At 44.4% G+C, this 27,936-nt stretch overlaps 1 protein-coding gene across 4 annotated transcripts; it reads right to left on the bottom strand.

The window, feature by feature from the left end:
* Window positions 1–1,586: 1,586 nt before the first annotated feature.
* Window positions 1,587–27,936, bottom strand: KIF7 (kinesin family member 7). Of its 4 annotated transcripts, none has more exons than XM_058156088.1 (19): window positions 27,809–27,936; window positions 25,928–26,314; window positions 24,969–25,169; window positions 22,905–23,325; window positions 20,922–21,459; window positions 19,062–19,199; window positions 17,792–17,989; window positions 16,857–17,041; window positions 15,593–15,702; window positions 14,462–14,611; window positions 13,555–13,757; window positions 12,266–12,463; window positions 10,906–11,031; window positions 9,964–10,140; window positions 7,849–8,064; window positions 6,446–6,652; window positions 5,605–5,803; window positions 3,308–3,448; window positions 1,587–2,327 (listed from the first exon to the last, which is right to left on the bottom strand). In XM_058156088.1, exons 2-19 carry the CDS (start codon window positions 26,253–26,255, stop codon window positions 1,948–1,950), a joined length of 4,116 nt encoding a protein of 1,371 aa, XP_058012071.1. In that variant the 5' UTR covers window positions 26,256–26,314; window positions 27,809–27,936; the 3' UTR covers window positions 1,587–1,947. The 4 variants fall into 4 exon arrangements, with proteins under 4 accessions (XP_058012071.1, XP_058012072.1, XP_058012070.1 ...); XM_058156089.1 differs by having other exon boundaries at window positions 15,593–15,696; window positions 27,722–27,853; XM_058156087.1 differs by having other exon boundaries at window positions 27,722–27,853.

Raw genomic sequence — 27,936 nt, forward strand, 5'->3', positions numbered from 1 at the left:
GGGCTTTGTGTTCCTCCACATAGGCCGTAGCCTCCATAATTGTACTGATTTTTTCGTAATGCCCTCCCGGAAAATCATCAATCCCTCTGGCATCAGCCATCTGAAGCCCACTCCTTCTGGTACAATTTGCTTGACAAAAATAATATTTCTTTCTTTTTCACGTACCTGTCTGGGAATCTGCCTCAGAATGGCTATCTCCTGCCCCTGTAAATCAGTGCCCCACTCCTATGTTTTCTAAGAATTTCATCTCGTCTCTCTTCTCACAAATTTGACATGAACCTCTCTGGGAACTGCATGCGTGCGTGCATATTGCTAATTAACTCTATAAACTCGATCCACATCCCAATTCATGAAATCAACACCTCTCCCAAGAAATTCTCCCAACAATTTAGTCACAACATCTCTCAAGTCTTCTTGGTCCACTTCTTCCAAATTTTGAAACCTAAGGAAATAAGACATTTTATCCATCTGTGGTCAAGCACAGCATTGCCTGTCGTCTCCTCTCTTTTCTGCACTGCCGCATCTCACCCTCAAACCTTCCACTTTCTGCTTGTTTTCTGCTGAAACTTGTTGAGTATCCTTTAAATCCTTTTGGATAGTCACAATTTCTGCTCTTATTTCATCAATTTCTTGTCCATATTAGATAACTTTTCCAAAATTCTCTCCATCTCTCCAGCAGTTGGTCTCTGACCTTTGCCATTAAGGAAAAAAAAATACAAAATCCTCAGGCAGGCACAGTATCCTTGTAATTTCCTCCGGATCCACCAGGGGCACTCACAGGAGCAACGAGTCCAGAGTACAGTTAGTCAACCAGGAAGCCGAAGGAAGTGATGTCATCAAAATTCTCATAGTGAAGGCGGAAGCTGGGCGCCACCACTGTTCCCCAGAAGGAGGGGCCTCAAACCTTCCCTCCTAAATTTCTCCATCACCTCTTCTCTCCAGAGCTCCACAAAACCGGTAATCTTCTTATTTTAAGTTCTCCTCTCTCCAGAATAACTCGTGCTCCTTCCAACCGCAGGGGAGAAAAAACCCCCCCGCACTCCGGGGCACTCCACTCACGTTTACCGATATTCCCTTCCCTTCTCCTCCTCAATTCTTCTCCGTTCCCTGTTCACCACCAGGCTGCTGCAGTTATAAATCCAATGCCCCGGTGTCACGGGCACAGCGGCAAGCGACGACCAAAATAATGGCCGCGGCCTGTGGCCTCCAAACCCCGCCAAGCCTAGGACGCGCCAGCATCGGTCCCCACAGTCCTGTATGTCGGCTGGGAGACCCCTGGCGAGCCGTCCGTGCGGCAGGTGTCCTTTTCGGAACACCTGGCCCCTGAGGGCCTCGGCGGCGGCCGGATTCGGGCGCTGGAGGCAGGAGAAGCCTTCCAGACGTCCGTTGCCGCTGGACACCGGAAGTCGTCTCCTCTACTTGCATTTTTTACGTGCTTTCGAACTGCTAGGTTGGCAGAAGCTGGGACAAGCCAACGGGAGTTCACCCTGTTATGCAGCGCTAGGGATTCAAACTGCTGAACTGCCGACCTTTCAATTGACAAGCTCAGCGTCTTAGTCACTGAGCCACCACCCCCTTTTTTCCCCCTATCTTTAGGAAAGCGATAATGAAAAATCTATGGCAGAGGTCTCCAACCTTGGCAACGTTAAGACTTGTGGACTTCAACTCCCATGGCTGTCTGGGGAATTCTGGGAGTTGAAGTTCAACTTTAGCACAGCTGATCTATGATTTCTTGTCCAGTCTTCTGAAGCAATTCTGCCCCATCTATGGGACAGTCTTTCAGGTACAAGGTGGCTATCATGCATCCTTTTGTTAATCCAAGTTATTGTTTCTTCAGATTTTGCGTAATGGATGAATCCACCAACTGTCTTTTTGGTGATTTATGGGCAGTTACCTTCGGAAGGCGCTTATTAGCTTATTTTAGATGGAATAGTCAACATCTCAGAACTAGAGTGGATTTTTTCTGACATCAATGATTTCTGGATAAGACAACCCAGGGATGGTATTCTGGCTGGCCCGGTGCAATTCTTTGCGGGATCTGGGTGGCAAAGGAATCTCCTTGGCTTGGTTAGACCTTAGGAGAAAATCTGCTTCCATCTGACGAAAATCTTCCACTATCAAGTTATTGGCACTAGAGAGTGAGCAGCGCCTCCAGGTGGACGGTAACGGCGTATGCACCAAGTCCCGGAGTTCCTCTCTCTTTCTTTGATTCTTTTCTGAGGGCTCCAACTGCAAGGACGGTTCCAGCTGGCTATTTTTGGTAAAATCTTCATGTGTGCTGAGTGAACTGGGTCTGTCCCCAACTGCAAAGATGCTCCTCTCCATACCTGTTGTGAGAAAAGAATCTTTTAGTGAGAGTGATGGAACAACGTGGCTGGAGTGGCGTGGTGGCCTAGAGGTGGAGCTCTCGCCTCACAATCAGGAGGCTGTGAGTTCAATCCTAGGTAGAGGCGGATATTTCTCTCTCTGGGTGCAATGAGCATATATCTGCTGTGAACTCCGCATTGGCGACAGGAAGGGCATCTGGCCAGTAAACGCTCAGCTCCATTCAGTTGCCCAACTCCACCCCGATGCAAGGGATTATGGGGTCGTTAAAAGACCAAATAATAATAATAAAAATGGAACAACATGGTTGATCGAGTAGCTGTGCTGTGGGTTTCACAAAGGCAGTTGTTTTGCATGGAGTAGAGCCATTTTGAGTGATGTACCTAGGGGATATATTATATCAGCTAGGCAAGTGGCAGGCCAAGCCAGGCTAATAAGAACAAGGACCAACAGGATCCATGTGCTCAGACACGATATACCATAGTGCTGGGAACTCTACGCTGTGCAACATGCGTGCTTAGCTCCTGGTGCTTTGGGGACAGCATTGCCAGACACAGTTGGTGCGATGGCTCCTTTGCCAAGATGCCTGTTTGGAGAGATCCTGAGTCCAGATGCACCCAGTTCCCATTTGGGAGCATGACTAGATGAACTGATTCTACTTTACTGCAAGTCGACACTAACAGAACCTTGCGAGTCTGAAAGCACAAAACTTCCCATCACCTTTCAACTACTTGACCTTTCCTAAGCTTCTTTCTCTGACCACTAAACAACTGCAGATTCCTGTATCTTGTCTGATGGTTTCCTAGGCAGTATCTCTTCCTTCTCTTTCGCCCTAAATCATTCATTCCTTCCATTTCATCAGGTTACCTTCCTGCCCTCTTTTAGCTGAGCGTGTCCTCCTGTCCTCAAGGCCATTTCCTCATCCCTCTACAACCAGCAGAAAAGCAAAGGCAAATTCACCACACCGGAAACGTCTCCTCACCTCCGCTCTGTCCCTCCGACTGCTTTAACTTTTGGGTCAATTCCTCATTTAACCATTTGTAATGAGCCAATTCCTTTGCCAGTGCCTGGATCTTTTGCTCATACTGAAGCCTGCTGTTTGCCTGCCCTTCTTCTATGTGTTCTGCAAAAGAACGAAGAAAATAAATTGTTAAAAACACAGAAATTTGGACAAACCATGGGGGGTGATTACTTGCACAATAACAGAGGCAGCCCTTTTTTTAAAAAATCACAAAATTAAAAAGAGCAGCAGATGAAGGAAAATAAAAGAAAAACTTCAAGTGTGTGTGTGCATGAATACATTTTATCTCAAGGATAAACATACATTTCTATATGCAATAGTGTTCTTATGTCACAGCAGAGACCAGCACTTTAGTTGATCTGACTGAATCTCAACTCGCAAGGCATCCTTGTCTTCCTCTCGATTTGCCATAGGCAAGGTGGATGGAAAACCGTCAAAGGAGTATGGCAGCTAAAGACAGGAGCACATTCCAGACATATCTTTCTCAAGGCTGTTTTCCAGGGTTACCCACAGTGGCCGGAGTGGAGTGATCTCTACAACCTGCAAAATCGCTCTCTTGGCGAATATGATTGATGATACACCCTGGGGGGAGGGGGAGAACAGGGTCATGATTAGGGCCGTAAATTAACGTGGGATCAGAGTTGGCTTCATTTGGGAACTTGCTGACATGGAGCTCCTAATAAACAACTGGATTTCTTTTGAAGCTTGGCTCGAGGCTCGTGATTTAATCTTTAAAAGGCTCATCGGGGTTGGAGGTACTTAAATGTGGGAGCACAAAAAAACCAGAGCTATAGATTTGTTTGCAAAGTTGGAAAAATCACTCCAAAAGAGAGAAATAAAAAGCCCTCCCTCACTATTATCTGAGATGTCTGCATGGTTGGGTCCCTATGGTCCCCTAAAGTCCAATTTTGATTAGAGGCTTAACTTTACCATCCATTGTAAGGTTATTCAAAGATCTCTGCTGTTTTGTGTCGATTTTTTCAGCTAAATATATTTCTACAGATTCAATGGAAGAGGCCTTTCAGTTTTCCAAATTGGCAGGAGACAAGAATGGAATCCGTTTCTTATGTGGTATCAGTTTATATGTCCTAGGAAATATGGATTGTTAACGGTAAACTGGGCTCACAACCAAGGTTGTGGACTGTTGAGCAGAGTACCCTACGCATGAAAATGACTGAGACTGGTTGTATACAATAACAGTCACTTTTATACAGTCCTTTTATACATCGGCTACAGAGCTCAACCAATCAGGATGCTTGCATGATGCAGCATAGCCTTAAAGCAATATCATGCCTTTCTTTAAACATACATAGTTAGATTATATATTGCCTGGCCAACTAGTTAGGCAAATAATTAACAAATAACTAGCAAATAACAAATAAATAACACTTTCCTGACATGGATGATAAACCATTGGGAGAGTTCATTTCAGTTGGGAAGGAGGCGATTTTTCCCAATTCAAGAACTCTCCAACAAAGCAGGATCCTTAATTAGGGCATGGCCACCACAGATGTCTCCATCTTTCTTACAGCTCCACCTAAACAACTAGAACAATTATTAACTTACCGTACTTTTTGGAGTGTAAGATGCACTTTCCCCGCCCCAAGAGAGGGTGGAAAATTTGATCCGTCTTATACACCGAATACAGCCCCATTTTTGGCCTCTCCAAACTCCACCCTGTGCGTCCCATTTTCACAAAACAGGCCCATTTTTCGCAAAAACGGGATGCGCAGAGAGTTTGGGAAGCCTGCAGAGTGCTCCTGGGGGCTGGGGAGGGCAATACAATAAAATACAATTTATTGTTACAGTCTTAGACCAGAACAACTGGGGAGGGCAAAAATGTGACATGGGGGGGGGGTTTGGGAGGCCAAAAATGGGGCGCACAGAGGGTTTGGGAGGCCTGTAGAGTGCTCCTGGGGGCTGGGGGGGGCAATACAATACAATACAATTTTTTGTTACAGTCTTAGACCAGAACAACTGGGGAGGGCAAAAATGTGACATGGGGGGGGGGTTTGGGAGGCCAAAAATGGGGCGCACAGAGGGTTTGGGAGGCCTGTAGAGTGCTCCTGGGGGCTGGGGAGGGCAAAAACTTTTTTTTTCTTGTTTATCTCTTCAAAATCTTGGTGCGTCCTATATTCTGGTGCGTCTTATAGTCCGAAAAATACAGTACATAGTGTGTTTTTAGGAGAGGCTGTGCCACCAGTGATCAGGTAAAGAGTTAACAGAAACAAGGATTGCGCCTCAGTCCTATTTATTACCCCGACTCTGCTGGAGCAGGAGCTGAACGTCCTGCTCGTGTTCCTTCTGTTGCAAGGTCAGCTGGCGGTCCATCTCCAATCGCTGACGTTCCAGGGCCACCTCCAACCAAAACACCAGCTGGAGCTGCTCTTCCAGCTGCATCTCCATTTCGGAAAATGCCACGCTCTGTTTGTGCTGGTCTTCACGCAAGGTCACCACCTGATCATGACAGGAATGTTTGGAAGATTTCAACTCGCCGTGGTTATGAAAAAGGCAACGGGCAGTTACACGAAGCCAAACTCTATAAACAGTTATCCCAGAACCGAACAGGTACACAATGAGCTCAATGTTCTTCTACAATGCCAATCAATTTCCCAACGAAGTAAAGTGACATGCAAGGGAAAAGTCTACAGTGTCTCCTCTGACACGCTATCTTTCTATGGTTAAAGGTTCCCCTCGCACATATGTGCTAGTCATTCCAGACTCTAGGGGGCGGTGCGCATTTCAAAGCCAAAGAGCCAGCGCTATCCGAAGACATCTCCGTGGTCATGTGGCCGGCATGGCTCAATGCCAAAGGCGCACAGAACGCTGTTACCTTCCCACCAAAGGTGGTCCCTATTTTTCTACTTGCATTTTCTACGTGCTTTCGAACTGCTAGGTTGGCAGAAGCTGAGACAAGTAACGGGAGCTCACCCTGTTACGCGGCACTAGGGATTCGAACCACTGAACTGCTGACTTCGGTCGATAAGCTCAGTGTCTTAGCCACTGAGCCACTGCATCCCTGTTTCTATGGTTCTATAGCCCGTCTTTTCTATGGTTGGGGTTCACACATTTCTGAGCCATGCCTTATTGGGTGCTTACCTTATCAAAGTATTTGCAAAGAAGTGCCCGGGTCTCGGAGGAAGAGAGGTAGCTGAGTTTCGCCATAAGGTTCATCTCACATTGGGACAGAAGGCTGGCTGAGGATCTCAGAACTCGCTGTCTGCAGGTAATGGATTCGTTCTTATACTCTATGGCAGCATCCAGAGCTTCAATGGCTTCGTCCAACTGGAAAAGAATCCGCTCCTCCTAGGAAACAGACCAATATCCCCCCACCGAGAAATAATTTGATCCTCATGAGTGGTAAATTGATACTTCAGTTGACTAGAATCCCAATCCTCACTTTCCCTTCCTTCCTTACTCCCTCCCTCCCTTCCATTCAGTTACTGCTACAGTATGGCCATTGGTAGAACAATGGGAGGTCATGTCCAGAACAACTAGACACAAGAACCGTTTTTTCCCGAAGGCCATCACTCTGCTAAACAAATAATTCCCTCAACACTGTCAAACTATTTACTAAATCTGCACTACTATTAATCTCTCATCGTTCCCATCCCCAATCTTCTTCCACTTATGATTGTAACTTTGTTGCTTGTATCCTTACGATTTATATTGATATTGATTGTTTCCTGATTGCTTATTTGTACCTTATGACTATCATTAAGTGTTGTACCTTAGAATTCTTGATGAACGTATCTTTTCTTTTATGTACTCCGAGAGCGTATGCACCAAGACAAATTCCTTGTGTGCTCAATCACACTTGGCCAATAAAGAATTCTATTCTATTCTATTCTATTCTATTCTATTCTATTCTATTCTATTCTATTCTATTCTAAAGCAGGAATCTCCCAATTTGGCAAGCTGGCTGAGGAATTCTAGGAGTTGAAGTCTTACAGTTGCCAAGATTGGAGGTTCTTGTTCCAAAGTATCACCAAGTCCCCAATTGAGCATAATGACATTCACGGTTCAGTACAAACTCCAAGACACCAGATTATCCCAATGGCTATTATTTAAGTGGCACTTGGTAATCTCAATCCAACCCTTTTCATGGAATTGCTGGTGTGAGGATAAAATGGAAACTTCCATACAGAATTCAGTAGCGCAGCATTTACTAACTTCCATGATGCTTCAACCAGGGATGAAATCCAGCAGGTTCTGACAGGTTCTGGAGATCCAGTAGCGGAAATTTTGAGTAGTTCGGAGAACCGGCAAATACCACCTCTGGCTGGCCCCAGGAGTGGGGTGGGAATGGGGATTTTGCAGTATCCTTCCCCTGCCACGCCCACCAAGCCACACCATGCTCACCAAGCCACGCCCACAGAACCAGTAGTAAAAAAAATTGGATTTCACCACTGGTTTCAACCAAACACTGATTTTACATCTATTTTTTGTGTGTAATGGGAATTATTATCTATTTTCAAAATAGAATGACTAGACCTGCTTACCTCGGGTGATAGCAAAGTGCCCTGACGTAATTTCCCATCAATCTCCAACCTCTGCTTGAGCAACTGGTCCTTCTCCTGCCGCAAATTATTAATTTCTTGCCGGATGAGCTGCTGGTCCTGTGCGCTGCTGTGACAAAGCTGCCCATTCCTCTGGGTTAGCTCTTTCTCTAGGAACTCCAGGCGGCTGGAGACACGAAGAATGTCATCATTCAGAGCCTGAGGCAGAGAGAGAAGAAAAAGATCTTAAGGGACCTTCAGTGCCCAACAGTCAAGAACAGGAGTCTGCAAATTTGCCAGACTTCAATAACTCCTGTTAAATTGATTATACATGTAATAACTACAGCGAGGATACTATTTGCGCAAAGATGGAAAGCAGAGAAAATCTCTACAGGGGGAGAAAATATTAAAGAAAATATTGGACTGTGCAGAAATGAATAGTTTGACTTTGACAATTAAAGAAAGAGAGGAATCAGGATACTTTAAGATATGGGGGCAATTTTACCATTGGTTAGAGAAGAGATATATATAGACGGCAATGTTGTAATGAAATAAGTGAAGAAGGAAGAGGAGAAAGAAGATAGATAAATGTATTAATAGTGAAGCAAGAAAGGTGGGAGAAATGTTACAATTAATGAAATGATAATATTAAGAAATGATAAATATTGGAGGAGTAAGAAGAAGACACAAAAGATGTACTCAGATGATGCACTGAATGATTGATTATGTACTGTATGTTTGTTTGTCTATGAAATTTAAAAAAAACTTTTAAAAAAAAAAATAACTCCTGGTAAGTAAATGTTTACTGAAGACAGGTTAGGAAAGCAGAATTAGAGAATGTCAACAGATCCCAGGAAGACACAATTGCTTTAAAGAGATGCAGAGAGATGCAGTATTTACCACCCTTCAATATTCTGAAATTTCTTTCTTAAGCCAGGTCTGAAGCACTGCACAGTAGTATCGGTAGAATTGACTCAGTTTAATCAAACCGATTCAGAGCTAGATACCCAGTGATGGAATTCAATTTTTTTTTTACTACCGGTTCTGTGGGTGTAGCTTGATGGGCGTGGTGTGGCTTGGTGGGCATGGCAGGGGAAGGATACTGCAAAATCTCCATTCCCACCCCACTCCAGGGGAAGGATACTGCAAAATCTCCATTCCCACCCTACTCCAGGGGGAAGGATATTGGAAAATCCCCATTCCCATCCCACTCCAGGGGAAGGATACTGCAAAATCCCCATTCCTGAGGGAAGGCTATCGCAAAATCTCCATTCCCACCCCACTCTGGGAACAGCCAGAGGTGGTATTTGCCAGTTTTCTGAACTACTCAAAATTTCCGCTACTGGTTCTCCAGAACCTGACAGAACCTGCTGAATAGCACCCGTGTAGTTACCCGACACTTAACAGAGCTTAAAGCTAAATCACCGTAGCAGAGGAGTTAGGAATCTATATATTTTGTATAAATAGCAATAGCACTTAGGCGTATATACCGCTTCACAATGCTTTAGAGCCCTCTATAAGCGGTTTACAGAGTCAGCATATTGCCCCAACAATCTGAGTCCTCATTTTACCCACCTCGGAAGGATGGAAGGCTGAGTCAACCTTGAACCAGTGAGAACCATTGAGAGCCACCAGAGAGGGCCTCTGGTGGCTCAGACTGCTAAGACAGTCTGTTATTAACACAGCTGCTTGCAATTACTGCAGGTTCAAGTCCCACCAGGCCCAAGGTTGACTCAGCCTTCCATCCTTTATAAGGTAAGTAAAATGAGGACCCAGATTGTTGGGGGCAATAAGTTGACTTTGTATATAATATACAAATGGATGAAGGCTATTGCTTAACATAGTGTAAGCTGCCCTGAGTCTTCGGAGAAGGGCGGGATATAAATGCAAATTAAAAAAAAAAAAGAATTGAACTGCCAAATTGCAGGCAGCCGGCAGTCAGCAGAGGTAGCCTGCAGTACTTCATTTTAATCACCGCGCCACCGCTCTTCATTCCTCATTCGCTCAGCATCTCTGACACAAATTATCTGTGTGACTGTCTTTCATTTAACCTACTTTCTTAACCAAGGCTGATCTCTATAATATAACTCAAAAAAGCAAAGGGACAATTTTGCCCACCTGGCTAGACCGGAGCCTCTTGTTTTCCAGGTCGTTCTTCTCCTGAAGGAGAGCTTCTTTCTTGGCGACGATGGCTTCCCTCTTGGTCAATTCATCTTCCAGCTCACCCAGGGCACGTCTCTGCTTGAGGATTTTTTCCATCTCTACATCCAACCACTTCTTCTGCTCTTCAATTTTCTGGTAGACAAGCAAGAAGAAAAGTAAACCAGGTTATCCCAGTGACCAGACATCAGGGGTGAAATGCTCCCGGTTTGGACCGGATCGCCTGATCCGGTAGCGATAGCGGCGGGTGGTTTGGAGAACCGGTAGCAAAAATCCCTGCCCACCCCCATGCCCAGCTGAGCCGCGCGATCATCAGAGGGTGGGTTTTTTTTTTACTTTTAAAAGCATTTTTTCTTAGCCAAAAAAAATGCTTTTAAAAATAAAAAAGAAAGCCTCTGATAATCGCGCGGCTCAGCTGGAATCATCAGAGGTTTTTAAAAATACTTTTCTACAACCTCTTCAGCCCAAGAGGTTGTAGAAAAAATGCTTTTAAAAGGCTCCTCTGACAAGCCCAGCTGAGTTGCCTGATCGTCAGAGCCTTTTTTTTTCTTTTAAAGGCAAAAAAAATGCTTTTAAAAGAAAAGAAAAGCCTCTGACAATCAGGCAACTCACCTGGGATCGTCAGAGGAGCCTTTTAAAAGCATTTTTTCTACAACCTCTTCAGCCGAAGAGGCTGTAGAAAAAATGCTTTTAAAAGTAAAAAAAAAAAAAGTTGGCAACGCCCACCCAGTCACATTACCCCCCTACCAAGCCATGCCCACAGAACCAGTAGTAACAAATTTTACATTTCACCCCTGCCATTTCACCCCTGCCTTTACCTGCTGCTATTCTAGACTGATCATTGAGTCATTGCCATTACCTGCTACTATTCTAGACTGATCATTGAGTCGTTGCCTTTACCTGCTGCTGTTCTAGACTGATCATTGAGTCGTTGCTGCCGCTCCTGTGCTTCCGCTGGTAGGCAGCTACCTCCTCCGTTTTGATCCTCAGAATCTTCTGATGCTGCTCGTGTTTCAATTCCAACTCCTAAAGATGGAAGGAAAAAAATATATACAATTTAGCTACTGTTGGTGAATCTATTTAAAACAAGGGAGAACAACCTGGATCTTCTGGACAGCATATAGCTTATATAGATTGGAACCCTTACCATATCTCTGACATCAATACAATTGAACGTGTCCAGAAATATTTTACAAGAAGAGTTCTCCATTCCTCTGTAAACAACAAAATACCTTATCCCACTAGACTTGAAATCCTGGGCTTGGAAAACTTGGAACTCTGTCGCCTTCGACAAGACCTAAGTTTAACTCGTAGAATCATCTATTGTAATGTCCTTCCTGTCAAAGACTACTTCAGCTTTAATTGCAATAATACAAGAGCAACCAATAGATTTAAACTTAATGTCAACTGCTTTAATCTAGATTGCAGAAAATATGACTTCTGTAACAGAATCATCAGTGCTTGGAATACTTTACCTGACTCTGTGGTCTCTTCCCATAATCCTAAAAGCTTTAACCAAAAACTTTCTACTATTGACCTCACCCCATTCCTAAGAGGACCATAAGGGGCGTGCATAAGCGCACAAACGTGCCTACCGTTCCTGTCCTATTGTTTTCTTTTCTTCTTCATATATATATATATATATATATATATATATATATATATATATATATATATATATATATATATATATATATATATATATATATATATATATATATATATATATCTTCTCATTCGTCATCTTCAGGCTTCAGCCGTGCTTCTGGGAGCAGTACTTCGTGCTTCTTGCTCCCAGAAGCACGAAGCTGAAGCCTGAAGATGACGAATGACACTTCAAACGTCGCCAAGACACTTCCAATTTTACGCGGAGAAAACCCGAATAACCAAAGACCCATATATATATATATATATATATATATATATATATATATATATATATATATATATATATATATATATATATATATATGCTTATACCTTTATATACTATATAACCTTTCTGTATGATAGTTACATATATTGTTGTGACAAAATAAATAAATAAATAAAAATAAATAGATTGACAAGCTCGGTGTCTTAACCACTGAACCACCGCATCCCTGTAAACCGCTTAGAGAGGGCCGTAAAGCACTGTAAAGTGGTATATAAATCCAAGTGCCATTGCTAATAAAACAGACGCAATTCAAACATGATAGACAAGCTCTGCCTATCACCAGCTTTTCTCGCTTGGATGCCGCTGGAGCCCAGCCATCTCTACCTTGACCCGATGCTGTCTCTTCTGCATCTCGGTTTCCAAACGTCGCTTCTGCTCCACTTCTTCCCGCAAACGCTTCTGGAGCTGACCTTGCTGTTGCCGCATCAGGTGCACGTTCCTCTCCAGCTCCAGTAGGCGCTTCTCATTTTGAGCGGAGAAGGATGCCAGTCTCTCCGTCGCCCGCTTTTTCTCCTGCAGGATCTGTCCCAACAGAGACGACACAGGGAGAGTAGCAGATGATGGGACCAGACATGCAGCTCCGACAAGGATTAGGAACAACGGAACCGTGTCCTAATTACAGGTAGTCTTCGACTTATAATAGTTCATTTAGTGACCACTCAAAGTTACAACGGCACTGAAAAAAAAGGGACTTGGGATCGTTGCAGAATCCCAATGGTCACCTGATCAAAATTGGCAACCAGCTCTCATATATATATATACATTGCTCCCAGAAGCACGAAGCTGAAGCCTGAAGATGACGAATGAGACTTCATCGAAATGTCGCCAAGACACTTCCAATTTTAAGCGGGAGAAAACCCAAATAACCAAAGACATATATATATATATATATATATATAAATATATATATATATATATATATATATATATATATATGTATATGTGTATGTATATATATATATATATATGTCTGTCTGTCTGTCTTGGCATTTTCGGCTCTTTTCCCGTGTAAGGTTGAGAGTATCTTGGCGACGTTTCGACGAGGTCTCACTCATCATCTTCAGAGAAGCACGAAGCCGAAGACACCAGCCTGAAGATGATGAGTGAGACCTCGTCGAAACATCACCAAGATACTCTCAACCTTACACGGGAAAAGACCCGAATATGCCAAAACCTACATACCTATACCCGTGAAAACCTACGAAAACAAATGTGTGTGTGTGTGTGTGTGTGTGACAGTTGCCATGTCCTGGGGTCATGTGATCCCCTTTGGTGACCTCCAGGTGTTTCCATCATCAGGCAGAGAAATGCATCATCTATGGTCTAGAATTTGCATGTCACCTTTAAATTTAAAAATTCAAATGACTCCGTCTTGGCCAAAAGAGCAACTCAGATTTGCGCTGGCACCTATGATTACAAGCCACAACGGCTCGGTGACTTTAACATGTTAAAATAGAATAATTTAAACTATTTTACAATGATAAACCATTGGCGTCACACAGATGACGCTACGCCGTAATACCCAGTTTACATTGGAGGTAGGGATTTGCTAAACAATCTAAGCCATTTTTTGCCTTCAGGACCTACGTGAACCTCCTTCTTTTCTAGGTTACCTTCGCCTTGCTCTGGGCGGCTTCCACTTTGCTGCGATATTCCTGGAGTTTCCACTTTTCGGCAGGGTCACGAGGTTCTTTGCCTTCCAGCTCTTGCAATTGCCTCTGGCCATCGTTCAGTTCCATCCGCACCTGCTCGGCTTCCTGCTCCAAATGTTGGATCTTCTGCTGGTACTGTTTGTTCATGGCTTGAGCATGCTTGCCTGAAACAAACAAGACTTCTGTGACAATGGAAAAAGATCAGCCTGCTGAGCTACCTCCTGAACAGAAAAGTTTGGTACCGAATGAATGAGAAAGAAGAGGAAGAGTTTCGCTGAAGTGTCAACTCGTAAAGCCTTCCAGGCCTACTCTCGAATTGCCATAGGCAAGAGGGAGGAGAAACTGATGGAGCAGCTCGGCTGCCATGACCAGAAGCACATTCCATGCATACCTTTCTCCAGATTGTATCCCAGGTTACCAGAGCCAGCAGGAGAGACGTGTTTTCTACAGCCCGTGAAAGTGCTCCATTGGAGAATGTGACACACCCAGGGAGGAGGGGGGAAACGTCATAGTGGGGGCGTAAATTACGAGGGGCAGAGTTGACTCCACTTGGATAAGTGCCGACATGTCGTTCCTAATAAATAACTGGATTTCTTTTGAAACCTGACTTGAGGCTCAATAATTAATTAGGGCATCCATGGGAACCCTGACATGAAGGATACAGCAAACAAAGAAAAAAAGAAAGACAGACAAAGTCTGATATTCCAAGAGAAAGCTCTGCTAGCCTTCTCCACAAACAGTGAAGAAGAGAAAACAGATGACCAGGGGAGGTAGGATTGTTGTAGAGGCCATAAAGAATGGCCTTGAAGAACAGGAGGGAAAGGATCAGGCATGAGTTGAGTTTGACGACAGCTCAACAGCTCCATACCTGTTTTAATGAGCTCTACTATCAGGTCCTCTTTCATACGGATGTTGATGGCCAGCTCACGGATCTTCTGGTGGGCCTGAAGCAGCTGCCATTCTGAATCCTTGCCTGGAAAGCTCCCTGCTGGACTGCTCAACTCTTGTTGCCTGCCATCTGGGAAAGAAAATGTAAACGAGAGATATTTGGTACAAATTCTATCACGATAAGGGATGAAACCAATGATAGAAAGACAATCAAGCCTTCATTTCGACTCTGATTCTGCTGATTCTGTTACAGCAGCGTTTCTTAACCCTGACAGTTTTAAGATGAGTGGACTTCAGCTTCCAGAATTCTGGGCGTTGAAATCCATTCATTTGAAAGCTGTCAAGTTTGGGAAACAACATGAGTTTTAAGAAAAGCCTGAACAAAAACAGCCATTCAGCAATGTAACCAGGAGTGGGCTGCTGGGGGTTCGGGAGAACCTCTGGCTAAGATTCTGTGCAGTTCGGAGAACTTCCAAATCCCACTCCTGGCTGGCCCCTCCCCTCCTGTCCCGCTCCTCCCAGGAGTTCCCACACGGCCCGTTTTGGATGCAGGTAAGTGCAGGGTGTGCATGGAGACTCGGGGAAGGTGAAAAATGGGCCTACTGGAAGTTTCCAGAGGGCCTCCAGAGCCTGGGGAGGCCATTGTCACCTTCCTGGAGGCTTGAGGAAAGCCTCCGGAGCCCAGGGAGGGCAAAAACGCCTGCTCCCCTGCCATGGTGCAGGAGGCTGACTAGGCCACGGTCACCATGGCCATGCCCGCCCAGCAACCGGGCAGAGAACCCCTTGCTAAATTTTTTGAAGCCCACCCCTGAATGGAACCAATGACAGAGGGAGATGTTGGGCTCTCTTTTCTGTGGATGGAGCTGCTATCTCTCAAAGCTGCTGGAATTTGGATTCCTGCATGAAGCAGGCGGGGCCAACCGAATGACTTTTTCCAACTCTACCCATTTTCTCCACATTTCTCTTTAGTGAGTATTCAAGAGTATACTCACTCTTTAGTGAGTATTGGAGAAGGAGAAGGAGTTTCTGAAATAACATTTTTATTCCCAGCATTGGGAAAATGAAATAAGTGTTCCTGGGTGTTCCTTGCTTGGCTGAAAGTATGCTGTACCTTTAGATAATTCCAAAGATTTCTCCTGAACTCCCTCTGGGGATTTTGAATTGTATTTTTTATTCTTCTTGGTTGAAACCTCCTCTTGGCTCCAGCTGTGGGTTCTGTTCCTACAAGAACATCCAGTTATTGGGTTTAATTAAAAAAAAAAAAGGTGATCAATAAAGCAAAGGAGACAAGGAACAAAATTACAAATCCTTTGAGAACTGGCTAAATCAGGGGCCTTCACCCTTAAACATTCGAAGAGCCATTTGGACCCATTTCCCACAGAAAAGAAAACACCGGGAGCCACAAAACCTTTCCCCATGCCTGACAATTTCTTATTATATAAATAATTTTTATTTCCATTTTCCAACATCATATTTATGTGCAAACTATTATCCATCATTAATCATTAATTTTCATTTTTTACTGATTCAGGCCTGCCCGACTGCCACTTCCTTTCTTCACAACCTCCCTCTCTACCCTCTACTACTTTCACATCCTTCATCTCCTTCGCTTTACTACTTCCTCTCCTCCTTCTCCACTCCTCCCTTCACTTCTCCCTTCGCCTTCACACTGGCGGTTGTGACACATATTTTGAAGGACAGGGAACCGCAACAGAGGGGTGAAAGAGCCACATGCGACTCCAGAGCCAAAGATTGCTGACCCCTGGGCTAAATTAAGTCAACTTATCTTGCATATTTCCATGAGATAACAGAAGATGTTATACAACAAATATGAGAGATAAAAGACCGTAGTAAATTTCTGTGACTGGATTATATGTGATGCTAAGGCAAAAAAATTCAAGGTCTCTTTAATTCAAGAGACTCAAGCATCATCTTTTGTAGATGCGATGTATAGCTTTGATATGGACTTTCAATAAGAAGGCAATTTGATTGAAAGTCCAATCAGATGAGATTGGCTGATCAGGCTGAAGATGGGGCTGGAAACAGATGTTTGCAGAAAGTTTCCTTCTTTACAAAAAAATAAATAAATAAATCAGAAAAATCAAATCAGTATCTAGAATCAAGTAGGGGATTTTTGTGGAATCAATGTTCCAAACTTGAAGCAACCATTTTAAATTCAAGGCAGATGCTTTACCACCAGACCCAAAACAATCTATAGCAGGGTTCTCCAACCTTGGCAACTTTAAGCCTGGAGGACTTTAACTCCCAGAATTCCCCAGCCAGCTTCTGGGAGTTGAAGTCCTCCAGGTTTAAAGTTGCCAAGATTGGAGACCCCTGATCTACAGGAAGATATAACAATATCACTCATAACTCACCTGTATTGCTGAAGGGACCAGATTGGCCAACATCTATTCTCGTCTTCCAAAGATGAATTAAAAACGTTGTCCAGTGTTTTCATTTGTGACATATCCTTTGTCCCTAGATTGTGCATATTATCTCCAGTAAGACTGTGACTTTGTCCTAGTGAGTCTTCTCCATTGTGGATTGTGACACTGTGGAGCTATTTAAAGGAAAATGTGCAATGAGGAAAAGGCTGGTAGGATGACTCTTAAGAATTTGCTTGCAGCACTAAGCTATTTGCCACCAAGAAGGTTTGCGGTTACTTTATAGCTACTTAGATTGAATTTTAATTCTCTTTTCTTTGTTTCTCTTTATCTACTTCTGGGGGGAGGGAAGAGAGAATTTATTACAGCACAACTATGAGCCACTTGCCATTTTTGGACCAGTAAGTTGCACAAGACAAGTTCATGTAATTAGGTTATGGTTCGGTATGTCACGTGAACTCCCAAGTTCTGCAGAACTGGGTATGACATACCCAATTCCTGCAACCGTTCTTCATGTGTTTTAGCCTCCAGTCCCCTAATCCTCTTTGTTGCTCTTCTCTGCGCTCTTTCTAGAGTCTCCACATCTTTTTTACATCGTGACAACCAAAACTGGATGCAGTATTCCAGGAGTGGCCTTACCAAGGCCTTATAAAGTGGCATTAACACTTCACATGATCTTGATTCTATCCCTCTGTTTGTGCAGCCCAGAACTATGTTGGCTTTTTTGGCAGCTGCTGCACACTGCTGGCTCATATCTAAATGGTTGTCCACTAGGATGGGTATCACAACCTCTTCTAAAAATGAGTTAATTTAATTGGATGAGGGTTGGGGGCTAGGAAGGAAGTCAAAGCCTCCGAGTTGTCTCCAATCCAGACCTCAGAAAAACACAATATCCTATTTATAGGGTGATGAAACAACTCACAAACCTTCCTGTGGTTATTACAGGCAAGCTTGAGCCAGTGATGGGACTGGTATGCATCCACAGGAGCTGTGTGTGGCCTTTGGTCAAGCTGCACCAGGGAGACATTCCCTAGCAGTTCCGGCATGCCCAGATGGGGCATCTCCATCTTTAGGTATTTCTGAAGTTCAGAGATGATGTCTTCCTGCTCTTGCAATTTGGCACCCTGGAAAAAAAATAACATGAGACCAAATGTCATTGTTTGAAAGCATAGCTGGTCGCTTCAGGGCCACGGGCACCCCAGTTCTTTACTGTTCCTATTGTCTGGTGTCTCCTCCTTCAGCAAAATTTCACCCCTGGACTAAACCCATGATGGCGAACCTATGGGACGTGTGCCACAGGTGGTAGACAGAGCCCTCTCTGTGGGCATGCCAGCCGTCACCCCAGCCCAGCTCCACCGCACATGCGTGCATGCGCCTCCCACCGGCCAGCTAGTCTTTGAGCCTCTGATGCGCATGCACGGGGCTGGGGCCTTCCCCGATCTCCACAGTTTCTCCCCCAGCACACCCTACCTTTCTCCTGCATTCCCGCCACCCGTGCCTTCTCCGATCTCCGAGAAGCTGAGGAGATCATGAAGCCCCGCCTCCCCCCATGCCCTGTTTTGGGCCTGAAAAGCCTGCACCACCAACCTGGAAGCCAAACACGGGGGCTGGGGGCAGGGCGCAGGTGGGGGAGGGTGCTTGCATTGCATTTTGGGGATTGGGGCACATTTGTGAGTGCGCATGGACACTTTTGGCACTCAGCATTCCCCTTTCACTTCTCTTTTATTCCCTTTGGGAGAAGCCATTCATCGTCCACCTGTGGCCTTACTCCCAAGTTGACCCTTGTTCTTTAACTGTTCCCTTTGTCTGGCAACTCTGCACATGCCCACACTGGGAACAGGCTCCAGCTGTTCATCTGCCTCACTGATGTCCGATTCCAAAGGCAGCTGATAACTGGCATCCGGCCCTGGCCCCCTCTCTGCCTCCGACGCAGAGCCCTCATCAGAGCCTTCCCCAGACTCCAGGACTGGCCCATGTTCCTCCCCAACCTCCTCACTGTCCGAATCTGCTGCCAGTTCTGCTGGCCACTGGCGGGCCACAACCACCTCCTTTTCCCAAATGCAGCTGAAAGGAGATGAGTTCTCAAGGAGACCAAAGTGGAGAAAGAGAATCTGGCTGCAAAGATGAATGACTTTTTTAAAATCAGCGGACGGCAGGCTGAGGGAGGAGAAGCTTGCCAACCTAAGAAGGAGATACCTGTGCTTTGTACTGCTCCATAGCATCCTCGAGGGCTGCCAAGAAATCCTGGTTCTCCCTCTCTAAGCGCTCGACTTGCTCCTCCAGCCTCACCACCTCCTCCTGTTTCACCATCTCAGCTCCTCGTTGATGCCCATCCTGGCAAAAGAAGAGAAAAAGGAGGGAAAGGTGCGATCATCTTCATGGGATCTTCAGAAGGTTCTTAGGCCACCTTCCCAGCTAGACCAAAGAAGGAGAAGAGCATCCTCATAACCCACTCTCAATATCATCCCATGAGATGCTGTTGGCAGAAACAGTTCCACGTCTTGTACTCCAAGGGGGGCTGTTTAATTACATCTCCACCTAGAATGGTCCCCAAGAGAAAAAAACAAACCATCCAAAATCATCAATCATGTCCCCTCTAAAGACTTCACAAGAAGCATAATAGTCTCCAGCAGCTCTTTAAAAACCAGCCACAATTGGTTGGTTGCTGGCTGCTTATCTTTAAGACATTCAGGTAGGTAGGTAGGTCAGTGGATGGATGGATGGATGGGTGGGTGGGTGGGCAGATGGGCGAGCAGATGGGCTATATATCTATATGGGATATAGATAGATAGATAGATAGATAGATAGATAGATAGATAGATAGATAGATAGATAGATAGATAGATAGATAGATGTGGTGGCTCAGTGGCTAAGATGCTGAGCTTGTCAATCAAAAGGTCGGCAGTTCAGTGGTTCAAATCCCTAGTGCCGCTTAACGGGGTGAGCTCCCGTTACTTGCCTCAGCTTCTGCCAACCTAGCAGTTCGAAAGCAGGTAAAAAATGCAAGTAGAAAAATAGGGACCACCTTTGGTGGGAAGGGAACAGCGTTCCATGCGCCTTTGGCATTGAGTCATGCCGGCCACATGACCACGGAGATGTCTTCGGACAGCGCTGGCTCTTCAGCTTTGAAACGGAGATGAGCACCGCCCCCTAGAGTTGGGAATGACTAGCACATACATGCGAGGGGAACCTTTACCTTTATGAATAGATATAGACATAGATGTATAAAAATACATAAATATAAACCAGAGTGTCTTAAAGATAAGCAGCAACCAATTGTGACTGGTGTTTAAAGAGGTATAGAGATATAAAGATATAGATATACACTTAATGGTTTGACCTCAAATGTTTTCTCCCTTGAACTAACTCCTATGTCTCTTTCCGCCCTCAAATGGGAACCCTCAACTTCAGTTGGTGGTTCCACCACCGTACCTTATCTTTTCTTATATATAAAAAGAAGAGCAGCCAATGCATTTATTTGACTAACATTTAGTCAAAGAACCAAAATAATTTTCAAAGGATGCTCTTTCATTTTACACTGTCTATAATTATCTCTGGTTATTGACAAAACAGTTGCAAGTATTAACCCTTTTTAAAAAAAAATAATATAATTATTAAATTGCTACACTGCCCATCTCATCATAAGTGATTCTGGGTGGCTTACAACAAGAGTAAACTTCTTTTAAATTTCCTAGACTTTCTCTTAACTGCCAACATATCGAAGCCATTTGTGGATGGTAAAATCTTCGCCTTTTCTTTTGTACACCATTGACCCAAACACGGCATCCAAATGCTCTTCTTCTATTACTGAACCGGTCAAGTGCAGGCAACCAGAACCACCTGTGGACAGGCCCAAGTAGATATTTCATTGTTGATCACCTATATTGTAAGAATCTTGCCAAGGGTCAAAGTCTGCCTTCCCCTGGGAAACAGCAGATATAGAACTAACAGTTTGATCTCAGATGTTTCCTCCTTTGAACCAACTCCACTGCCTCTTTCCTCCCACAAATGGACTCCCTGCCCTTCCGTTGGGAGTTCCACCACACACCACAGTACCTGAGTCTTGACCAGCTTGGAACTGGAAGTTTTGGAGTGCGGCTCCTCAGCCGAAGTGCTTCCAATCCCGCTGTCTATGCCGGAGGTCAAGCTCGGCTCCCCTGCCCCGTTTTCCACCGCACAAAGCCAGTCCTTCACCTGGAGCCCCTGTTCCTCTGTCAAATTGCCCTCCCCTTGCAGTTCCATCAAGAGCTGATAGGCGGCGTCTGTGCAAGTCCGGTAGTGGTTGCATTCAGCTCGTAAGCGAGCCACGCTTTCCTCCAAGTGACCCTTGATGGGCACCTCCGATCGGCGGATGATGCGAGTCTCTGAGCGGTGTCTCTGTTCCAAGGCCCTCTGAAGCTTCTTGAGGCGCAGCTGTAGGGCTTCTACGGGCTCCACCTCCTTGCTGGAATTCACCACGGCCCAATTTTTGATATTCTGAGCCCATCTGGCATAATTCAGAGTAGTCAGACTCTCATCGAAGTCAGAAGAGGAAGGGCTGACGCAGGCAATCATCACGGTTTTGGCGTTCCCACCTAAGGAGCCTTTCAGGATCCTGAAATCAGAGCAGGACCTCATATTAGCAAGACTGAAGTACAGCGGGAGGAATCGCACTCAAAGAAGGAACAAATATAAACACTCAGGGATTCTCCAGTTACAAATTCTAGAATAAAATAATAAATAACAGATATTAAAATCCAGTCTGTCAGTTACAACTGGCCTAAGTACACTATAATAATAAAGAATGATTGAGTCTGTCATCTGCACCTCTATAACTGTCCGATTTGATTCTGCAACCCAACAAGACAGACACAGACTTCAGAGGATCATTAGAACTGCAGAAAAAACAATGGCTATCAACCTGCCTTCCATTGAGGACCTGTATACTGCACGAGTCAAAAAGAGGGCAGTGAAAATATTTACAGACCCCTCACATCCTGGACATAAACTGTTTCAACTCCTACCCTCAAAACGACGCTATAGAGCACTGCACACCAGAACAACTAGACACAAGAACAGCTTTTTTCCGAAGGCCATCACTCTGCTAAACAAATAATTCCCTCAACACTGTCAAACTATTTACTAAATCTGCACTACTATTAATCGTCTCATCGTTCCCATCACCAATCTCTTTCCACTTATGACTGTATGACTGCAACTTTGTTGCTTGCATCCTTACAATTTATATTGATATTGATTGTTTCCTATTTGTACCCTATGACTATCATTAAGTGTTGTACCTTAGAATTCTTGATGAACGTATCTTTTCTTTTATTTATACTGAGAGCATATGCACCAAGACAAATTCCTTGTGTGTCCAATTCATACTCGGCCAATAAAAAATTCTATTCTATTCTATTCTATTCTATTCTATTCTATTCTATTCTACCAAACCAAACAGAATTCTATTCCTATTCCTATTCCTATTCCTATTCCTTATTCTATTCTATTCTATTCTATTCTATTCTATTCTATTCTATTCTATTCTATTCTATTCTATTCTATTCTACCAAACCAAATAGAATTCTATTCCTATTCCTATTCCTATTCCTATTCCTATTCCTATTCCTATTCCTTATTCTATTCTATTCTATTCTATTCTATTCTATTCTATTCTATTCTATTCTATTCCATTCCATTCCATTCTATTCTATTCTATTCTATTCTATTCTATTCTACCAAACCAAATAGAATTCTATTCCTATTCCTATTCCTATTCCTATTCCTATTCCTATTCCTATTCCTATTCCTATTCCCTATTCTATTCTATTCTATTCTATTCTATTCTATTCTATTCCATTCCATTCCATTCCATTCCATTCCATTCTAAAATCCAGAAACTGTGAGGCCCATAGTCATCAAAGACTAAAAAAAAAATTTGTTCTGACTGTAAGAAACGTGATTTGATTTGATTTTGATTTGAATTGAATACAACCAACCGCAAAGCAGATAAAGAGGATAAGAGCACATCCTAACGGTGAGGAATCAAAAGGAGACTACCTGGTGATTTTGGAATCCCGATACGGGATGTGGCTGCTTTTCCGGCGGGGGTCTCCCAGGGCACTGATGACGTTGCCCAAGGCCAAGAGGCTGGCGTTGATCTGGATGCTCTCCTTCAGCCTCTCCCCAGTACACCCCGACTTCACCACCCGCTCAGAACCGGCCAAATCCACAAAGTGAAACTTGGACTTCAGAACCTGCCCAGAGGTTGGTGCCACCGAAGCCTTCTCTGGGCAGGTGAAGCGAGCGAGACAGTTGCTGCTCTGCCTTCGTGCCATGGTCACAGTGAAGATGGTGTGGGAGCGGCTGGACCTCCTGTTGAGGTGGGTGCTTCCCGTGTGCTTAGCTGCGTTGCCCATTTCCAGCAGGCTCAGAACTTCATCCAGACCTTCCACTTCTGTTTCCTTCACCCCGTGCAGCACTGCAACAAGAGAAGGAAGGAAAGAGACTGTGGTAATAAACCACGCTTTGTCCAATCGTGGTTTCAAAGATACACCTGGTTAACTTCTCATAAAATTTGATTCGGAGCATAGCAATCTTCGTCCCAGATCAGGGGTCAGCAACCCGTGGCTCTGGAGCCGCCTGTGGCTCTTTCATCCCTCTGCTACGGCTCCCTGTCACTCAAAATGGCTTACGTCAAGTGCCTGATCTTCAGACCTTTCGTCGTGAGCTAAAAACATATTTATTCATTCAAGCAGGACTGGCATAAATAGTTGATTTTAAATTGGGGTTTTAGTAATATTTTAAATTTTTAAATCTTTTAAATTACCGGCCGTTTAGTAATAGTTTATTTTAATTTCTTTTAATTGTATATATTTTGTATTTTATTCCGGCTGTACACCGCCCTGAGTCCTTCAGGAGAAGGGCGGTATAAAAATTTAATAAAATAAATAAAATAAATAAATAAAATAAAATACGCGTTACAACCGCCAATGTGCGATAGCCACCAGCATGCAATTTATTGAGCTTTTCAACCCCTAGTAGGCCAATCATGGATAAATCCAAGGAAAGAAAAGTTTTAGAAGAAAACAGAAGGTTTAAATATATGCTAGTTTTGTGGCCGCTCAGGAAACAGTCAGGCACGGGAAGGGTTTTGTGGCTCCCGGTGTTTTCTTTTCTGTGGGAAACGGGTCCAAATGGCTCTTTGAGTGTTTAAGGTTGCCGACCCCTGTCCTAGATCAATATGAGAAAGGAAGCTGGTAAAAAAAAACCAGCCAAGATGGTTGAGCCATAGCTAGCAACCACCACAGTTGATATGAGGAGAGAATGTAGCTCTTGAACAAAGCAGATATGGATTCAAAACTTCTCTGCCCTAACTCAGTGACTGCTTTGACCTCGTCTGTGATTCATCAATTTTATATTAGGGTAAATCACTGTGCAAAAATGATACTGCAAGGTCTAGTTTCACAACATATCTTTGTGCTAAGGAAACAATAAAATTAGGAAAGAGAAGCCAAATTGTCAATGTACTAAAACAAAGCAGGCAATCTTTCCCAGAATTTTATATACTATTCTGGCAGCCACGATTTAAAAAAAGAGGGACAATAATGAAAGAAGTGGATAATAAAATACCGATAGTAACAGGTGCAATCACAAAACAACTGCAGAACCACTTAGACCACCATCGGCATTGACAGAATCACCTTCCATCAATTGCAAAAGGCAGCTTTACTTAGAGCAGCTTACATCCTATGACGATACCCTTAATATCAGCAAATAGCAACCTATGCTATCCCTGGTCCTTGGGAAGGATTCAAAAGATGGATAAAAGTGCCAGATCCAACCTAAACATCTGGTTGACTGTGCAACCAACCAAGAGTAACAACAATACATAGAGGACAATAACAAAAAAGAGGGGGGAAATAGCCAAATCAGTTCCCAAAAATCTTACTGGACAATCGAATGCCTAGCAAGAGACAGATGTTGAAAACTACTTCTCTGGCCCCAAACTTTGACCAACAAACTGTGCTGTCAAACTCTTGCTACAAAGGAGGAAAAACACGTGTCCTAAGGGGTTCCTTATGGAGGAAGTGGCAGGGGAGAGAAGAGTCCTTTGTCTTATACCCGTATTCCCCCTGTCATCTTCCCATATCTGGATGTCCTTGCTGGCTGTGTCCACTTGCAACAAGTCTCGGAACTCCTCCTTGTACACTTCCAGGTAAGACACGCGGATAGTGTAATTGAGCAGATCGTTCTCATCCATCAGCTTGAAGGCCTCAGCCATGGCGCGGGGGATGATGCCCTGCTCATCCTCATTGATGGAAGCTGGATGGGAGAAATGGAGTTATTAGAGGCACTGGCTGCAAGGAGGATGCATCCCCTCCCTAAGGGAAATGGTCTGATGCAGCTGAATGGTTGTGTCCTTGGAGACACCCCCGACACACATGCTCGCATTTCCACCAAAGGTAGACCTTCTAACAAGGGCGCATAGCTGGGGTGCTACTCAGCAGGTTCTGACAGGTTCTGGAGAACCGGTAGTGGAAATTTTGAGTAGTTCGGAGAACCGGCAAATATCACCTCTGGCTGGCCCCAGAGTGGGCTGGGAATGGGGGTTTTGCAGTATCCTTCCCCTGGAGGGGGGAGGGAATGGGGATTTTGCAGTGGGGTAGGAATGGGGATTTTGCAGTATCTTTCCCCTGGAGTGGGGAGGGAATGAAGATTTTGCAAAATCCTTCCTCTATTCTATTCTATTCTATTCTATTCTATTCTATTCTATTCTATTCTATTCTATTCTATTCCATTCCATTCCATTCCATTCCACTCCACTCCACTCCACTCCACTCCACTCTACCCTACCCTACCCTACCCTACCCTACCTTTTATTCTGTTCTGTTCTACTTAACAGCTGTGCCAAGAAAGGTTGTAGAATAAGGCAAAATTCAACTTAAGAACCATCTCACTTAGCAACAGAAATGTTAGGCTCCCTTGTGTGGCCATAAGTCATGGACTACCTGTATTCATGCCTTCTAAAGTAAGAGAAACTTTAAAGGACTTTATTTATGCAAGAAAATCAGGGAACTTACAGACACGTGCTTCTCCGATGGTGTAGGTCTTCCCCGAGCCCGTCTGGCCGTAAGCAAAGACGGTGGCATTAAAGCCTTCCAAGAATGCTTCCACCAGCGGCTGGATACAGGTAGCATACACAGACACCTGCTCTGATATTTCGGTGAAGATTGTGTCGAACTGGAAATGTCGGGTGTGGCCCAAAGTCACTTCCTTCTTCTCGGGGTCTCCCTGGAGGCAGATCTGGTGCCCGTGTAACTGTTCCTTGGGCAACAATGGCCGAATGCGCACGGCTATCCTGACCGGGGTCTCTTCCATCAATGACTGAGCCTTGGCTTTCAGACCCATGATTGGCAAAGGTAGGAAGTCAGGAGAGACACAAGCCAAAGGAAGGGACCATCTTTCCACTAGGAGAAAAAAGAAAGAGGTAATCATAACAGAATAATAATAAGAACAGAATAACAGAGTTGGGAGGGACCTTGTAGGTCATCTAGTCCAACCCCCTGCCCAAGCAGGAGATCCTACACCATTTCTGACAGATGGCAGTCCAGCCTCTTCTTGAAAGCCTCCAGTGATGAAGCTCCCTCCACTTCCAAAGGCAATTTCTGTTCCATGGGTTGATTGTTCTCACTGTCAGAAAAATTCTCCTTATTTCCAGATTGAATCTCTCCTTGATCAATTTCCATCCACCATTCCTTGTCTGGCCTTCAGGTGCCTTGGAAAATAGCTTGACCCCCTCCTCTCTGTGGCAGCCCCTCAAATATTGGAAGACTGCTATCCTGTCTCCCCTGGTTCTTCTCTTAACTGGACTAGCCATGCCTAGTTCCTGCAATTGTTCATCGTATTTTAGCCTCCAGTCCCCTAATCATCTTGGTTGCTCTTCTCTACACTCTTTCTAGAGTCTCAACATCTTTTTTTATAGTGTGATGACAAAAACTGATTGCAGTACTCTAGGTGTGGTCTTACTAAGGCTTTACAGAGTGGTATTAGTACTTTGCATAGGTCTAGAAGTGGAAGCTGTGTAGGCAGCTCCTTGGCTCTTCTTGTCTAGTCCCATGATATTCCCAAGATCCAAGAGGAAGATAGAAAATATAAGGTGGGACCTGCAGCATCCCTTGTCCCAAGGATGGGAACTGTGGACAAGGAGCTGCTGATTCAGTTCTGCAGAGGAATTATTGAGTCTGTCATCTGCACCTCTATAAATGTCTGGTTTCGTTCTGCAACCCAACAAGACAGACAAAGACGTCAGAGGATAATTAGACCTGCAGAAAACACAGTTGCTACCAACCTGCCTTCCATTGAGGACCTGCATACTGCATGAGTCAAAAAGAGGGCTGTGGAAATATCTACAGACCCTTCACATCCTGGATATAAACTGTTTCAACTCCTTCCCTCAAAACGACACTATAGAGCACTGCACACCAGAACAACTTGACACAAGAACAGTTTCCCCCCCCCCACTCTGCTAAACAAATAATTCCCGCAACACTGTCAAACTGTTTACTAAATCTGCACTACTATTAGTCTTCTCATCGGTCCTATCACCCATCTCCTCCCATTTACCACTGCATGACTGTAACTTTGTTGCTTGTATCCTTACGATTTATATTGATTGTTTCCTGATTGCTTAGTTGTACCCTATGACTATCATTAAGTGTTGTGCCTTACGATTCTTAACGAATGTATCTTTTCTTTTATGTACACTGTATGCACCAAAGACAAATTCCCTGTGTGTCCAATCACACTTGGCCAATAAAGAATTCTATTCTATTCTATTGTAGCTGGTCTGTTGGACCCTTGTCTTCGGTCCTTACCAGGGACAATCCCCGAATCCTCTCCATAGGCTTAGAGGCATCCTGTATCCAAAAAGAGGGAGCCGCCGCCTCTGAGTCCCGACTCACCTTACGCCAGTCTCCTCCTTGCGAATCGCAACCTTCCCCCCACCCGCCCCCAAGTCCTGGGATAGCCGGCGCGGAGCGATGGCGTCAAGGGGCGGCTCCTTCACCCCCTCCCCGTCCTAGGAAGGGCT

This window comes from Ahaetulla prasina, chromosome 13 (assembly GCF_028640845.1).
Source record: "Ahaetulla prasina isolate Xishuangbanna chromosome 13, ASM2864084v1, whole genome shotgun sequence".
NCBI lineage: Eukaryota > Metazoa > Chordata > Lepidosauria > Squamata > Colubridae > Ahaetulla > Ahaetulla prasina.

Excerpts from the sequence above, each read along its gene's own strand:
- KIF7 (XM_058156088.1), bottom strand. The coding sequence starts at position 26,255 with ATGGGTCTGAAAGCCAAGGCTCAGTCATTGATGGAAGAGACCCCGGTC. Across the intron at positions 15,703-16,856 it reads TGGTCCCTTCAGCAATACAG|GAACAGAACCCACAGCTGGA; the intron begins GTGAGTTATGAG and ends ATGTTCTTGTAG. Across the intron at positions 5,804-6,445 it reads TTTGCAAATACTTTGATAAG|GTGGTGACCTTGCGTGAAGA; the intron begins GTAAGCACCCAA and ends TGTCATGATCAG.